The 17,197-nt window shown below is 55.1% G+C and overlaps 1 protein-coding gene across 3 annotated transcripts in view; it reads left to right on the forward strand.

Annotated features, from left to right (window-relative positions):
* Nucleotides 1-15,130, forward strand: part of LOC101109601 (probable palmitoyltransferase ZDHHC11B) — a 46,371-nt gene extending 31,241 nt beyond the window's left edge. For all 3 annotated transcript variants that reach the window (XM_042233990.2, XM_042233988.2, XM_042233989.2), the window contains 5 exons: nucleotides 1,332-1,422; nucleotides 4,001-4,035; nucleotides 4,459-4,552; nucleotides 12,401-12,473; nucleotides 14,246-15,130. In XM_042233990.2, coding sequence (XP_042089924.1) covers nucleotides 1,332-1,422; nucleotides 4,001-4,035; nucleotides 4,459-4,552; nucleotides 12,401-12,473; nucleotides 14,246-14,700 — 748 coding nt within the window. In that variant the 3' untranslated portion in view covers nucleotides 14,701-15,130. The remainder of the gene's footprint in view (nucleotides 1-1,331; nucleotides 1,423-4,000; nucleotides 4,036-4,458; nucleotides 4,553-12,400; nucleotides 12,474-14,245) is intronic.
* The last annotated feature ends 2,067 nt before the right edge of the window (nucleotides 15,131-17,197 follow it).

A 17,197-nucleotide genomic window follows, 5' to 3' on the forward strand; every position in this document is an offset into this window, starting at 1 on the left:
TTGGAAATACAAATTCCCAGTATAAAAGCAGAAACACACAGATTTCCCCGCCCACTAATGACTATTGCTGGGACATTGATTTGTATCTTTCACATCTTTCTTTCCAGTACCTTTTCTGGGCATATATATATATATACAATGTTTTATTTTATAAAAGTGATCATGTACGATTCCTTAGGAGCCTCTTGTTTTGCCTCATGTATTGTGAGGTTCTTTCTGTTAAAAGAAAACAACACGACTTTTACGGGTCCACTCACCCCCCTTGGGCAGCTGCCTCATGCATATTTTTACGGGGACATTTGTTTTCATTTCCGATCCAGCTTGTGTTCTTTCTCCTGGAGAGGAGCTGGCCCTGTTTAATCAAGGGTTGACAATGGGTAAAATGTGATACAAGCAAGTTACAAATCCTCTAGATGAGACGGGAAGTAAATTCTGGTAGTCTCTTTTGTCGCAGGGAATGTTTTCCCGGTAACGCAGTTTCTGGGTCCAGTTGAGCAAATTGGCACTGCTGGCAGCCATTCCCAGCCCCACCCCCGAGGCTGATCCTCTTAGAGCCAGTCAGAGCCGGTGGGGTCGAGTTCACAGCGATCAGAGGAAGTTTCTAAGCCTCGTGACACCTGCTGAAGAGGAACACGCCCGGCACACACCCATGCGGTGTGCGGGGGCTCCGAGGGCACGTTTCAGAGGAAAGCCTCTACGGAGGACTTTACCAAGTGTCCCTGGTGGTGGTGATTGTCCCGTTTCTAAGAGTTTCTTCTGGACTGTTCCCTCTGTTCTGAAATGTGAAGTGGGTGGGATGAGAATATGAACAAGGATCACGGCCTCTCACGTGGAGACACACCAGCACGCATCCTCTCCTGGCTTCCTCGGAGCAGAAGCCCAGCCAGGTGAGCCTGGCCTCTGCTCCGCCCCCGCGGGGGAGGACCCGGGAGTGCCGGGAGACAGGCTCCTCCCGCCCTCCGCAGCGGTCCCAGTCCTCCTCCCGTTCCGATCTCTCCGCTAGCCTTCCCGGGTCTCCGTTCCTCAAGACTCAGATGACCACACGCGGATAATTCAACGGGACCCTCCTGTGTGCATTTTGGGTTCAGTGCGACAAATTCCCACAAAACGGGGGCTGAAGACAGGAGGCCCCGGTTCTCCGTCCACTCGGAGGCTCCGGGGCTCAGCAAGGCTGCTTGCTTTCTGCCTTTTCTGGGGCAGGGGAGCCCGCGACCCATCCCAAGCTGTGAGGTCCTCAGGAAAATGGAAAACCACGACCGTGAGACTTGCTGGGCCCCCAGGAATCCCCGTCTGCTGACACGCGCTTTCTCTCTCCTGTGCGTCCCCGCCAGCGTGAAGTCCATGCACCTCTTGCCAGCAACCCCGGACTACTCGCAGGCCTCCAACCTCGGCATCCGTGCCAACAGCTGCTCATCACAGCAGGTGAGCCTGGTGCGGGGGGGTGGGGGCCGGGGCCAGGGGCGCGGCCACCCCAGGACCCCGCAGAGGGCCGCGCAGCACAGGCGGTGCCGGTCTCGCACGCCCGCTTCAGATGTTTGCAGTGTTTGGGGGCCGTGCTCCTTGCCCGGGAATGGTGGTGGGCGCGTGGCATGGTGTCTGTAGCCGTGAGGCACGCGTGCGAGAGAAGCAGATGTGAGCCATGTGCTGTGAGGCTTGTAGGGCCAAGCGCACCGTGTCTGCGTGGCCCCAGCCCGTCTGCTGCGGGTTCGCCCCTCGGGGGCTCAGCAGCCCGTGGGCGCAGTGCGAGGCCCTCCGAGGCCTCCCGGGGCAGCAGCGCGGACACGGTCTGCCTCTGAGGACACGCTGGTCCTGGGCCCTCACCGGGTTGGCCTTCAGCACAGAGGCTGGTCGGTCCCCGCCGGTCCTCGCGGGCCTGGGTGTGAGCGTCTGGAGACGCTGCAGCTGCCCCACCTTCCCCGCCCCGGTGCAGACGCGGCACCGCGTCTGAGGCCTGGGTCGGGTGAGGGTTGGACAACCATCGTATTGACGCGGCTGTGCAGAGCGAGGACCGGATGGCAACAAACTCCCACTCATGATTTTAAAGCAGCCCCAGCTTGGGAACGCAAGGACAAGGTCCCATTCCCTCAGGGGGCACCTTGAAATCTCACAGCTTACATCTTACCTCGCGATGAAAAGCTGAGAGCTCCCCCTTGAGACACGGGGTCCACACTCCGTATGTTTACCCAATGTTGTGCTCGAGCCCAGCCCAGGTGAGGGTGAGGGTCTGGGCTCCTGAATGTAGGTCCCTGGTCACTCTTGAGACACGTGTCTGTGTGGGCGAAGCAGGGTTCTGTGTCCGTTCTCAGGCCCAGACGGGCACGCACACACACACCCGTCTCTCCCCGGTCACTGCTCTGGAGGAAATCGCGTGTGATCTTGTGTTAAGATTTCCTGTGTAAGGCCTCCTTTGATACGGTGCAGAGTGCTACCTACTAAAGAGGAAAGTGACCCGTGTGTCCATCGTGAGATGACTGCGAGGTGTCACCTCTCGTCTCCTTCGTGTGTGGGAGACGACCTTGAGATGCACCCTGAAACTGCAAGGTCAGTCACCATGAGGCATGTTAGGTCACTGGTTTGCTTTTAAAGGGTCTTCCTTTGGGTAAATCCACTGATAAACGTTTGGACCCAGGAAGTGCACTCCCAAGAATGAAAATAGACTCCAAGGCTTCCCGGGTCCAACCCTGTTCTGCAGTTACCTGGGCAGGGGGCCCCGCACAAACCTCTGAGTGTGTGGGTGATGATTACAGGAGGTGACCCCGGCACAGCCCTCAGCACGTGGGAGCATCGGCTGTCTACCACCATTAACTTAAAGCCCAATCTTAGAAAAACAGACAAAGCTCTATGACAGAGATGTTCCCTGTAACATTTTATAAACATTGTTTATAAAAACAAAAATCTGAAATAACCTGAGTTCAGTCAGGTCAGTTGCTCAGTCACATCCACCTCTTTGTGATCCCATGAACCGCAGCACGCCAGGCCTCCCTGTCCATCACCAGCTTCCGGAGTTTACTCAGACTCATGTCCATTGAGTCGGTGATGCCATCCAACCATCTCATCCTCTGTCGTCCCCTTCTCCTCCTGCCCTCAATCTTTCCCAGCATCAGGGTCTTTTCCAATGAGTCAGTTCTTCACATCAGGTGGCCAAAGTATTGGAGCTTCAGCATCAGTCCTTCCAATGAATATTCAGGACTGATTTCCTTCAGGATTGACTGGTTTGATCTCCTTGCAGTCCAAGGGACTCTCAGGAGTCTTCTCCAGCACCACAGTTAAAACTGTAGATTTGAACAAACTCTTCACTGAAAGCAATTTATTGGATGGCAAATGAGCACCTGAAAAGATGCCCAGAATCAGGCCCCGAGGACGCGCAGAAGAGAGCCACAGGGAGGGTCACCACACACCTGCCCGTGAGGCTCCAACCTGCGGATGCCAAGTCTGAGTCAGAGGCAGGGAGGCCAGGCCCGTGCCCGGAGGCCAAATGGGCGCCTTCTGGGGCCAGGCTGTCCTGCCCCCCCCCCCCGACCAAGGAGAAGTGCGCCCGAGCGCCTGTGACGCTGTGCTTCGCTGCTGGGGCTGCAGAGGCCAAGCCGCCCAGGCAGCTCACCTCCTTCTCCCGCCCTGGAGCTAGAAGTCTGCGGTGGGGCATCGCCAGGGCTGGTGCCTCTGAGCCGTCAGCGCCACCTGGGCCCACGGTCTTCGTCCGGAGCTCATCCTCCTGCGAGGACATCAGGCCTCGAGGGCCGGGACCCACACGGGTGACCTGGCTCCCCTGTTGATAGCCTCCCAGCGGCCCGGTTTCCAAGGATGGTCACGTGCTGCGTCATGAAGGACAGGACTTGAACCACGGAAGGGAGGGGGCGCAGCTCAGCCAGAGCTCGCGGGTGGGGCCGGGCGCCATCCTCCAGCGCCCTCCCTGGACCCGGGGCCCCCAGGAGCCCTGACGTGACGGCCAGGGCGGGGCTTGGCTCCTTCTGACCCGCTGCTCTTCCCCTCCTGCCCGCAGGAAGCGAGCGCCGGCAGGATCGCGTCCGCAGTGCGGTGAGTTGCCAGCCTTTCCACCCGACGGGGGCTGGGAGCGCGCCTCTGCGCAGGTCTCCTAGGAGAGAGAGCATCTGTGACGGAGCATATGGGGCAGGAAAGCCCTGTGCGGAGCTCAGTCGCTGCCTCTGCCTCTCAGCTCTGCCCCAGCATGGAAGGCACGACCCCTCGAGGTCACTCTGCTCAGGGCTGGCGCCTGAGCTGGACACCAGGCATCACGCTCGCTTGACTTCTGTCTGTGGAAGTGTAGGCGTGCGTGTTCACACACACACGAGCACACACGCCCAAGCGTGCACACACACGCGCACGGGCACACACACGCTCTCCCCTGCAGCCCTCAGACACCCCAGCCCCGGCCCCCCGGCTCCCTCGTGGCGCCGCCCCACGCCCGATCCCGTGTCTCCGTGTCTCTCGGTCCCACAGAGTCAAGCGGAAGGAGTTCCTGCCCCCGCTGTCCGGGTGCTCCAGCCTGACCTCCGTCAGCACCATCACCCCTGAGAGCTCCCCGCCACCCCAGGTGAGCCCACGAATATTTCAGAGATAGTGCTTTGGCGCTCTGTTCACAAATCTTGCACCCAAAGACCTAAAGGAGCGTCTTCGATACCTCCCACCGAAAGTCTAACATTTCGACCTTCCTCTCCTATCTGTGGTTGTTGGTGTGTGCGGTGTGAGGCAGGGGTCTGGCTCCCCGATTCCCATGGGATTTCTACTTTTTCCTGCTTCATTCATGTTGAAGGTGATTAATCAGTAGATAAGGACTTACTTCTGCTACTCAGCTATCACATACATTGTTCCTCAATCCTCCATTAGGGGTTGAGGAACAAGAGCAACCGACTTTTTGTGTTTAATTGCCTTTTTCTACGGTGCCCAGCGATCACCTTCTTCCTCCCTTTTTCTGCATGGCCTGTAGTCATCTTCTTAACGGTTGCCTTGAGGATCACAATGAACATTCTAAATTTAGAACAATAAAGTTCTACTTTATTGAATTGAATAATACTAATTCAGTTTCAATGGTATTTTAATTCAGTATTCAATAGTGTTCCAAGACTCTCTTCTCACACATTTCCGTCTCCCCTCCTTTATTTGTTAATGTCACAGATTACATATTTGTATATGGTGTGCCCATGAACAGAAATTTATAATTATTGTTTTATGCATCTGCCTTTAAATCATATAGAAAAGGGGAAGACTTACGAATCAAAGTACAGTAATACTGGCTTATAAACTAACATGTGTGGTTTCCTTTACCTGTATTCTTTATTGCTTTTAAGGCTTTGGTGTCTGGTATCTTTTCATTTTAACCTGAAGAATTTGGAGAGACTAGTAAACTGTGTCATGTCTTTTTAGCGTTTCTTGGATGGCAGGTCTATTGTAATAAAGTGCCTCGGCCCTTGTTTACCTGAAAATGTCTTAGTTTCTCCATCATTCTTAAAAGATAGCTTTGGGGGGCTTGGAATTCTTGGTTGGCAGTTTTTTTTCCCCTTCATGACCTCATGCGCCCCCAGTGCCTTCTGGCCTGCATGGAATCTGATGAGAAGTTGCTGTTTATCACACTGAGGAGCTCTCCTCTGTGATTAGCTCTGTCTCTTGCTGCTTTCAAAATTCTCTCTTTAGGTTCTGAGAAACTGGCTGTGACGTTTCTCACTGAGAGTGTTCGGTTCACTTGCTTGGAGTCAAGTTCAGCTTCTTGACTGTTGCTGTTGTTCAGCCGCTTAGTCATGTCTGACTCTTTGCGGCCCCATGGACGGCAGCACGCCAGGCTTCCCTGTCCTCACATCTCCCGGAGCTTGCTCAACATGTCCATTGAGTCAGTGATGCCTTCCAACCATCTCATCCTCTGTCGTCCCCTTCTCCTCCTGCCTTCAATCTTTCCCAGCATCAGGGTCTTTTCTAATGAGTCAGCTCTTCACATCAGGTGGCCAAAGGATTGGAGCTTCAGCATCAGTCTTTCCAGTGAATATTCAGGACTGATTTCATTTAGGATTGACTGGTTTGATTTCCTTGCAGTCCAAGGGACTCTTAAGAGTCTTCTCCAACACCACAGTTCAAAAGCATTAATTATTTGGCGCTCAGCCTTCTTTATGGTCCAACCCTCACATCCATACATGACTACTGGAAAAACCATAACCTTGACTATATGGGACCTTTGTTGGCAAAGTAATGTCTCTGCTTTTTAGTATGCTGTCTAGGTTGGTTTAATATGCTTTTCTTCCAAGGAGCAAGCATCTTTTGATTTCATGGCTGCAGTCACCATCTGCAGTGATTTTGGAGCCCAAGAAAGTAAAGCCTGTCACTGTTTCCATTGTTTCCCCATCTATTTGCCATGAAGTGATGGAACCAGATGCCATGATCTTAGTTTTTTGAATTCTGAGTTATAAACCAGCTTTTCCACTCTCCTCTTTCACCCTCATCAAGAGGCTCTTTAGTTCCTCTTCAATTTCTGCCATTAGGGTGGTGTCCTCTGCATATCTGAGGTTATTGATATTTCTCTCAGCAATCTTGATTCCAGCTTGTGTTTCTTCCAGCCCAGCATTTTGCATGATGTACTCTGCATAGAAGTTAAATAAGTAGGGTGACAATATACAGCCTTGATGCACTCCTTTCCCAATTTGGAACCAGTCTGTTGTTCCACGTCCAGTTCTAACTGTGGCTCCTTGACCTGCATACAGGTTTCTCAGGAAGCAGGTAAGGTGGTCTGGTATTCCCATCTCTTGAAGAATTTCCACTGTTTGCTGTGGTCCACACAGTCAAAGGGTTTGGCATAGTCAATAAAGCAGAAATAGATGTTTTTCTGGAACTCTCTTGCTTTTCCTATGATCGAACAGATGTTGGCAATTTGACCTCTGCTTCCTCTTCCTTTTCTAAATCTAGCTTGAACATATGGAAGTTCTTGGTTCATGTACTGTTGAAGCCTGCTAAGTCACTTCAGTCGTGTCCAACTCTGTGCGAACACATAGATGGCAGCCCACCAGGCTCTGCCGTCCCTGGGATGCTCCAGGCAAGAGTGCTGGAGTGGGTTGCCATTGCCTTCTCTAATGCATGAAGGTGAAAAAAGAAAGTGAAGTCGCTGAGTCGTGTCCGACTCTTAGCAACCCCATGGACCCCAGCCTACCAGGCTCCTCCGTCCATGGGATTTTCCAAGCAAGAGTACTGGAGTGGGGTGCCATTGCCTTCTCCAATGTTGAAGCCTGGCTTGGAGAATTTGGGGCATTACTTTACTAGCGTGTGAGATGAGTGCATTTGTGCAGTAGTTTGAGCATTCTCTGGCGTTGCCTTTCTTTGGGATTGGAATGAAAACTGACCTTTTCCAGTCCTGTGGCCACTGCTGAGTTTTCCAAATTTGCTGGCATATTGAGTGCAGCACTTTCACAGCATCATCTTTCAGGATTTCAAATAGCTCAACTGGAATTCCATCACCTCCACTAGCTTTGTTCATAGTGATACTTCCTAAGGCCCACTTGACTTCACATTCCAGGATGTCTGGCTCTAGATGAGTGATCACATCATCATGACTATCTGGGTCATGAAGCTCTTTTTTGTACAGTTCTTCTGTGTATTCTTGCCACCTCTTCTTAATATCTTCTGCTTCTGTTAGGTCCATACCATTTCTGTCCTTTATCGAGCCCATCTTTGCATGAAATGCTCCCTTGGTGTCTCTAATTTTCTTCAAGAGATCTCTAGTCTTTCCCATTCTGTTGTTTTCCTCTATTTATTTGCATTGTTCACTCAAGAAGGCTTTCTTTTCTCTCCTTGCTGTTCTTTGGAACTCTGCATTCAGATGGGTATATCTTTCTGTTTCTCCTTTGCCTTTTGCTTCTCTTCTTTTCTCAGCTATTTGTAAGACCTCCTCAGACAACCATTTTGCCTTTTTGCATTTCTTTTTCTTAGGGATGGTTCTGATCACCACTTCCTGTACAATTTACCATCCTTCATCTATGGTTCTTCAGGGACTCTGTCTGTCAGATCTACTCCTGTGAATCTATTTGTCACTTCCATTGTATAATCATAAGGGATTTGATTTAGGTCTTACCTGAATGGTCTAGTGGTTTTCCCTATTTTCTTCCATTTAAGTCTGAATCTGGCAATAAGGAGTTTATGGTCTGAGCCACAGTCAGCTCCCAATATTGTTTTTTCTGACTGTATAGAGCTTCTCCATCTTCAGCTGCCAAGAATGTAATCAGTCCGACTTCGGTGTTGACCATCTGGTGACGTCCATGTGTAGAGTCGTCCCTTGTGCCATTGGAAGAGGGTATTTGCTATGCCCAGTGCGTTCTCTTGGCAAAACGCTGTTAGCTTTTGCCCTGCTTCATCCCGCATTCCAAGGCCAAACTTGCCTGTTACTCCAGGTCTCTCTTTACTTCCTGCTTTTGCATCTCTGTCCCCTATGGTGAAAAGGACGTCTCTTTTGGGTGTCGGCTCTAAAGGCCTAGAAGGACTTCCCTGATAGCTCAATTGGTAAAGCATCTGCCTACAATGCAGGAGGCCCCGTTCGATTCCTGGGTTGGGCAGATCCCCTGGAAAAGGGAAAGGCTACCCACTCTGGTATCCTGGCCTGGAGAATTCCATGGACTGTATAGTCCGTGGGGTCACAAAGGGTCAGACACAACTGAGTGACTTTCACTTTCACTTTCTAGATGGTCCTGTAGGTCCTTCATCAGTTCAGTTCAGTCGCTCAGTCGCGTCTGACTCTTTGTGACCCCATGAACCGCAGCACGCCAGGCCTCCCTGTCCATCACCATCTCCCGGAGTTCACTCAGACTCACATCAATCGGGTCGGTGATGCCATCCAGCCATCTCATCCTCTGTCGTCCCCTTCTCCTCCTGCCCCCAATCCCTCCCAGCATCAGAGTCTTTTCCAATGAGTCAACTCTTTGCATGAGGCGGCCAAAGTACTGGAGTTTCAGCTTTAGCATCATTCCTTCCAAAGAAATCCCAGGGTTGATCTCCTTTAGGATGGACTGGTTGGATCTCCTTGCAGTCCAAGGGACTCTCAAGAGTCTTCTCCAACACCACAGTTCAAAAGCATCAATTCTTCGGCACTCAGCTTTCTTCACAGTCCAACTCTCACATCCATACATGACCACAGGAGAAACCATAGCCTTGACTAGACGGACCTTAGTCGGCAGAGTAACGCCTCTGCTTTCAGTAGGCTCTCTAGGTTGCGTAGAACCATTCAATGTCTACTTTGGTGTTACTGGTCGGGCATAGACTTGGATTACTGCGATACTGAATGGTTTGCCTTGGAAACGAACAGAGATCATTCTGTCATTTTTGAGATTGCACCCAAGGACTGCCTTTCGGACTCTTGTTGACTGTGACGGCTACTCCACTTCATCTAAGGGATTCTTGCCCGCAGTTGCAGATGTAGCGGCCATCTGAATCGAGCTCACCCATTCCGGCCCACTCCAGTCCACTGCCTGCTGAAGTGCAGGTGCTCACTCCTGCCGCTCCTGTCGGGCCACTTCCAACTTACCTTGACTCACGGCCTTGGCGTTCCAGGTTCCTATGGAGCGTTGTTCTTGCAGTGCCGGGCTCTGCCTCCACCGCCAGTCACGCCGCAGCTGGGCCTCGGGGGTGTCTTGCTTCGGCTCCGTCTCTTCCTTCACGCGGCAGCTGGGCCTCGGGGGTGTCTTGCTTCGGCTCCGTCTCTTCCTTCACGCCGGCAGCTGGGCCTTGTGGGTGTCTTGCTTCGGCTCCGTCTCTTCCTTCACGCGGCAGCTGGGCCTCGGGGGTGTCTTGCTTCGGCTCCGTCTCTTCCTTCACGCGGCAGCTGGGCCTCGGGGGTGTCTTGCTTCGGCTCCGTCTCTTCCTTCACGCCGGCAGCTGGGCCTCGGGGGTGTCTTGCTTTGGCTCCGTCTCTTCCTTCACGCCGGCAGCTGGGCATCGTGGGTGTCTTTCTCCTCCTTCTTTGCGGAGCTGGTCCTCCCCTCTTCCCCAGCGGCGTGTCGGGCGCCTGCCGACCTGGGGAGCTCATCTCTCAGTGTCCTATCTTTCTGCCTTTTCGCGCTTGCCTTGGAGAGGGCAGACTGGATATAGATTCATGCTGTGATCAGTTTGGGGAAGTTTTCATTATTTATTCAGCAATTTTCCTGCTCTGTTTCTCTCTCCTCCTCCTGGGGGTCCTGCGAGGCGTGTCTTGATGGAGACCCACAGGCCCACCAGGCTCCGTTCACCCCCTTTCATTGTTTTTTCTTTACAGTTCAGGCTGGATATTAATAATTTCAGTTCAGTCAAGCTGGTTTTTTTTTTTTTTTTGATCCTTTTTTCACTGGTCAAATCTGTTGAGCTCCTCTAGTGAATTTTTAAATTTCAATTGTTATACTTTTCAGCTCTAGAATTTGTTTAGTTTCCGTTCATAATTTCTACTTCTTTGTTGATACTCTGATCTGTTCTTACACCGTTATCCTGATCTGCTTTAATTCTTCGTCCGTGATGTCCTCTGACTCATTGAGTATTTCTGAGGCAGCTGATTCAATATTCTTGACTATGAACTTGAAAGTCCAGACTTCCTATTTCTTTGTAGTAAATCATGTGGTAACGATGGAAGTCAGATTTGCTCCAGCCTGTTGAAGGCTGAATTTTGCAAAGAGTGTATTTCTTGTCACTGAAAATTTTCTTCCATTGCCTGTTTGGTCAGCCAGTGGCCTGAGGAAGACATCCTTGACTGGCTGCAAGCAGGAGGGGGAAGGTCCTGTCTCTTTAAGTCTTCCCCTGGGTGGCACGTGGGAGGCTGTTGCTGCCAAGGGGGCCAGAACCAGGACAGCAGCTGTGCCCACACCCCAGCGAAGGGCCAGGCGAGCCAGAGCGCACACCCCACACCTGTGACAGGCCAGCCGCCAGCACTGCACGGAGTAGGGAGTGGGGACTGGCCTCGCTGAAGCTGCAGCTGGGCCCCGTGGGCTGTAGCCCACCAGGCTCCTCTGTCCATGGGTTTTCCAGGCAAGAACACTGGAGTGCGTCACCGTGTCCTGCTCCCGGGGGCTTCCTGGTCCAGGGATTGCCCGGTATTTCTTGCGTCTCCTGCACTGGCAGGCAGGTTCCTTACCACTAGTGCCCCCTGGGAGGCCCCTCGGTGGAGGGCAAGCTTCTGAAGGTTCCTACAGCTCCCCTCTCCTTTTGGCAGACTCCCGTGCCCCCCGTCCTCCCGCAGGCTCTGCTCCACACCCTCCAGCTTGCCGTCCGCCCGCTGCGTTGCCTTCTCTTCACTCCACGGCAGCGCTTTGCTCCTGATTCCCAGCGGCACTTGGGTGTCTGGCGACACCTCGAGCCGCCTCCGCTTCCTGGGCGCCACGCCCTTGGGTGTGCATGCGCTCGCACTGCCCTCTGTGCACTGAGGTTTCCGTGTGCACTTGCACTGCCCTCTGTCCACTGAGGTTGCCGCTTTCATGCGGGGCAGGCACCCCACTGTTGCTGTCGATTCAGGAGGCTTTGCAGCAGCGACCCGCTGCCTGCCTGGCCGCTGGGCCCACTGCGGCCCCAGCAAGCTATCCATCAGGGGCCCCACTCCCGCGGCCGCCCCCACCTCCCTTGCGGTGGATTCTGCGAGGGCCTCTCCCGCCGTCCACAGCAGCCTCCTCTGGGCCTTTGCTTTCTCCTCTTGGGGCGTGCGTACTTCTTGCCCAGCGAGGGCCCTCCTTGTTTCCCCTGAAGTTGTATCTTCACGCACTCACATTATCTATCGATATGTGTACCTTGACGATACTTTTAAAGTCCTGGACCAGGGAAGGGTCGAGAGCATTTACAGGCATGCTGTTTGGACTGAGAAGTCTCCCAGCTGCAGACCTGCTTGTAAGTCTGTCCAGACTCTCAGAAGTTTTGCACAGGCCCAGTCTCTGGGACCCGCACACACACCGCTGAAAGCTGGGATCAGCGCATCCCTGACCGGTCAGCGAGTCCAGCGAGAACTGCGGTCCCCCTCCGACCTGCCAGCTGGCAGACGCAGGACAGTGCCGCCGTCAGTCTGCAGGGCCAGGGCAGGAGAACACGCCTGTGTTCAGATGCCGGTGAAATGCTCAGGCTTCTTGGTAGGCAGAGCCCCGCACAGGGAGCAGCCAGCCTTTCTTGTGCTGGGAATCACGAGGGTCTCCCTGGCTTCCTGAGACCCTCGCATGCGTCAGACAAAGTGCCCCTCTGTCCGTCCTGACACACCGGGCGGAGAAGGGTCAGCCTCTCGCCGAGGCTGCCAGGCTCCAGCCCCAGCTCGAGGGGAAGATTCTAAAGTGCTCGGTGCCCACCGCAGCTCACGAAGGGTGGGGGGCAGACCTGCCTGTCTCTGGAGTGTCCTCCAAAGTGTCACCTGTTTCGCTCTCTTTGGCAGTATGACAAGCCCTACATCCTGGGCTCCCTGTGATTTCTCTTTCTGTAGAACACAAAGGATCGGAGAGAAAGAAAGCAACTGAGGGCAGGAGACGCGGCTGAAAACCGAGGCTCCGCCTCAGGTGAGACCCTCTGCAGTCTGGGCACGTCGAGACCTACCTAAATTTGATTGTCTAGAATGTCCAATATTCCCAAAAGAAAAAGGAGAGAAATCACCAGAGAAAGCCAGGGCTGGGACCCCTGTGTCTGTGATGCAGACAAGGGGGAGCCTGCCAGGGGGCCCACAGACAGCGCCCGCCCCCGCTGTGTGCCCGACAGCGGTGGGCTCCAGACGTAAAGCTGGGCATGGGTCTAAGCAGCAGCAGCAAACGTCTTCCCGGGCTGAGGGCCGCCCTGGTGGCCCCACCAGAGCTGAGGAGCCCGAGAGTGACGGTGGCCGCGGGGCAGGGTCCTGCAGACCCTCGGGCTCAGCCCCACCGCGCCCCGCCTGCCGGCGTCTCTGGAGCTCTCACACAGTCCTCTTCATTCGTGAGTCTTCATCCTTTCAGAGTGTAAACAACATCCACCACTCAGCTTTCCAACAGTGAACGTTCACGATGCTAACTTCTCACGAGCGTGTGTCCCTGAGCACAGGACACCTGAGCTGTTAACTTTTCAAAACGCTCAGCGCCTCTGACCCCTGGGAGGGAGCTGGCGGCCGGGAAGGCTCGTTTGATGTCTACGTGGTTCCACGTAAGGTGGTTTTGGAGGATCACAAAATACGAATGTGCTGTCAGTGAAACTGGAGAAGAAGGGAGGTTGTTCTGTGAGCCTGAGCGAGCAGACTGACTCCCAGGAGGGGAGGCGTGGGGGGCGCGGGGGGCGCCCCGTACCGCAGGGAGGGCTTCCTGTGGGCGGTGAACCCCCTGGGAGGTAAGGGAGCCTCGGGCGGGGACTGAGGCAGAGAGACGTCCAGAGAGATGCCCGGGGCACCAGCCCCGATGAGTTTAGCCTTCACAGACGTGCAGGAGGCAGACACAGAGGGCCAAGTCCAGGGCTGACTCGACGTTATGGGTTAAGATGTCCCATAAAACCGGGACCCCCAGGTGCAGAGGTGAACAAGAGGGCCCCAGCGCTCCACCCCCGGCCTCAGCCCTTGGGGAGAGGGGAAGGGAGCAGAAGCACCGCTGACCTTGGACACCGGCCGACCCCGACTTTGTGAAAGGGGGTGACCCCTTAGACTTGCCCTTCATCACGCAACGCTGCTTCCTTGCGGACGACATGGACAGAACAGGGAAAACCGGCTGCTCCTTGTCCGAGTGGCTGACGCCCCGTGGAGACCAGGGTCCTGAGTGAGAGTCAGGGAAACCACAGGAGAGACAGCCCCAAGGGCCTCGGGACTCAGCAGGCGAAACCGCCAAATAACCACGGGGTTTGCTTTGCTTAGAGAAATAAAAGACAAAGTTCAAAATATCTGAAGGGAACAGAAAACTGTTCATCACCAAACACATTTGCGGGGCCTCCCTGGTGGCTCAGTGGTAAAGGCCCAACTGCCAGTGCAGGAGACCCAGGTTCCATCCCTGGATCAGGAAGATGCTCTGGAGGAGGAAATGGCAGCCTGCTCCAGTACCCTTGCCTGGAAAATCCCATGGACAGAGGAGCCTGGTGGGCTACCGCCCATGGGGTTGCAAAGGGTAGGACGCGACTGAGCGTGAGCAAAACGCGCTTGAGAAAGAATGAAACAGCTTACAGGCGTGCTGAGGGGCAGGAGAGGCGCCCGGGGCTGAGCCCGGGCTTTGCTGCCAGCGCCAGGCCCTGCCGTCGGGGGCCTGCATGCAGGGCCCTGTGCGGTGTCCGGGCTCCACTCCCATCCCTGCCCTGAGGTGCTCATGGGGACGTCTCCCTTTCTCTGCAGAAGCCCAGGGGCCCGAACCAGCCGAGTCCCGCGTCCAGGGGTCCTTTTCCACCGGGATCCCAGCTGCGGAGTCTGTCCCAGAAGCCCTCCAGCTGCCGTCCCTGCTGCAGGGCCGTGACCAGGACGTGTGGGCCCAGAAGCACCAGGACACTGTCCCCAGCTGCCAGGAGCCCCGGGCCGTGGAGTCCACGGTCATCAACATCCCTGGAGGGCTGGACGGCGAGCTGGACGTCCAGCAGATGCCTCGCACGCTGGTGGTGATGCCGTTTGTCCCGGCGCCCGAGAGCCTGCCTGCCATCAAGGAAGAGTGTGGGGAGGAGGGGACCCCGGTCACCAGAGAGGTGGGGGGCTGCACCCCGATGAAGGCCCCTGTGCCCAGCAGCCCCACCCCTGTCACCATGATCGTGATGCCGGAGGACCCAGAGCTTGGGGACAGGGCTCCTCAGCTCGTGTAGAGCCAGGGCGCATCCCCAGGCCCCCAGGCCGCCCCTCCCTCTGGCTGGCATTGCCCATGCCGCCCAGCCTGGCTTCCACCTCGAGGAGGACACCTGGGCCCCGCCGCCCACCTTCAGAGCCCCGCCCCCTGGCATCAAGAGGGAACAGAGCCAAAGCCCGCTGCTTCTGGCCACGCGGAAGAGTCTCATGAACTCGCATCTCCCTCACTCCAGAAGCCATATCTTAAAGACCCGCCTAGTTTTCTAAACACGTCTATATGTTATTCCAGAAAGAGGGCAGATTCAAGACGGTCTGGGTGCCGTGTTTTTCCTCTCATTGATTATTAATATTTTTAACTGTATGACTTTAAGGAGCTTTTTAAGGAAATTCTTTGGAACTCTTTATTAAGTTTTATAGGAAATAATAAAAGTTAATTCTAACGGCAATGAACTTGAAATCAGCCCTGGTAGATGGCTTTTGGGCAGCGGCTTCCGCGGAGGGCTGGCAACCAACCCTGACCCTCCCCCATGCTGGCGCTGGGGTCTGCAGCCTGGTGGGAACCAGGCCTGGTCTGGGCCTCCAGGACAGGCTCCCAAGCCTGTCTCTGGGGGAGACCCCTGCACTGAGGTGTGACCCTCCAGGCCTCTCTGGCTGAAACTAGAGGAAGAAAGTGAGCTTGGAGATAAGCGGTGAGTACACAGAAGGGCGGGCTTCTTTGAAACCAGGCCTCGAATCAAAAGCAGGCCTGGGTGCAAGATTCCAAGGCAAAGTCAGGGACTGAGGCAGAAACTGAAGTAAAGTGGCCAAAGCTGACATTCTAAATTTCTGAGAGCGCTAGATTTCAAAGTTCAAGATCAATCAAAACAAGCTCACAGTGAAAGATGCAAACACCATCACGAGTAGAAGCCGGCAAACAGCAAAGGTGGGTTCAGGCCCTGGGAACTCGCGATCTGGAGTCAGACGCGGAGTATTCAGTAGGCGCATAAGACATGTAAATGCATGGCAACCACAAAAGCAAGCGACAAGCGGATTTTCCGCATGATCCGAAGGACACGTGCAAGCAGACTTTTCAGAAATAAGCGCACTTGTTAAAGTAAATGAAACAATAAACACAGCTGAAGAGAGGCTCATGAAACTGGAAGATAGACGTGAAGAAATTACCCAGCAGAGAGGATGAGATGGACACAGGAGGAAAGGTGGGCAGAGCGGGAGGGCAGAAGGGGAGGCCACGCGTCCAGCTAGAGGCCAGGAAGACAAGTGTGCGGGGAGGCACGCGTTACAAGGGGCGGCAGGGTCCCCAGGGCACAGGCACGGGAGGCATAGCGTGTGCCAAGCTGCATGGACAGGCACCTCCACCCAGAGATCCTGCGGAGGAGGGCAGAAGGGCGACACCAGGAGGGGTGGCATCACAGAGGGCGGTGGGAGCAGCAGCCAGTGCGGAAGCATGGGCCCAGCAACGCCAGCTCGGGGTAAAGACGCCGAAGGGCCAGCACTGCGGGTCTCGCACAGGCAAAGGTGGGGAGGGACGGCTGGGCAACGGGTCCCCAGACCCAGGGGGAAGCCCCCGGCCTCCTTGCGGAGCTGAAGCCAGGCTAGATTTTCTTAGAAGCAGAGTAAATAACAGGTCCCAGGTCCTGAAAATCTTACTACAATAAAAATTACGGGATCATCTTAAACCATGAGAAATTTATGTGGCTTTCTCAATAAGACTGTATGTCCAGGTTTGTGACTGCAAGGGTGAGCCTCGGCCAAAGCACGGGTCTCCGAGGTGAGTGTCAAGCACATGCTGGTGGTGGGCACCAGCCTTGCCCCAAACCCTCTGGGCGTCCTGGGTCACAACTCGGCCTCTGAGTCCCGGGGGCACTGCCTGAAATTCGGGACCCCGGGAGGCGCCGGGGCTGGTCCAGTCCTCTGCTGCCGCCATCGTGAGATCCTTCATGATCTGGAGCAAGTGTCTGGCCCCTGACAGGCCCTGGCTGGATGTCCACCCCAGGAGGCCTGTATGTGCAGGCAGGCAGGGCCCCCAGGGGCACAGAGCAGATCTGGGCATCCCCAGCCGCCACGCTGGGCCGTCCTGAGGACGTTCCTCCAAGGAGCTGGCTGTCCACCCTCCCCACACGCCTCCCACAGGGGAGGGGGCCCTGCCGGGCGCTGACCGGCCTCGAGCTCGCAGAGTGGCCCGCCCGCAGAAGGGGTCCCACCCGGGCCTCCCCCCTCCCTGGGCTGCACAGAGCTCCTCAGGCCTCGTCCGTCATGAATGGCAACTCTGCCTGAGCTGAGCAGCACCACCAGGAGCCCCAGAGCTCTGCCCCCGCCCCCAGCGAGATGGACAGGCCCCCACTGCCACTTGAGTGGGGCCTGGACACGGCCGGCAGCCCACGAGCGGCTTCCCACCTGGGGAAGACTGTGTGGTCCAAGAGGCAGCCACCCAGGCCTCCAAGTGTGTGGACAAGGATGCATTTCAACCAAGATGTCCTTCGGGATTTAAAATAAGGACCACGTTCACACCCAGCATGT

This window comes from Ovis aries, chromosome 16, assembly GCF_016772045.2.
Source record: "Ovis aries strain OAR_USU_Benz2616 breed Rambouillet chromosome 16, ARS-UI_Ramb_v3.0, whole genome shotgun sequence".
NCBI classification, from domain to species: domain Eukaryota; kingdom Metazoa; phylum Chordata; class Mammalia; order Artiodactyla; family Bovidae; genus Ovis; species Ovis aries.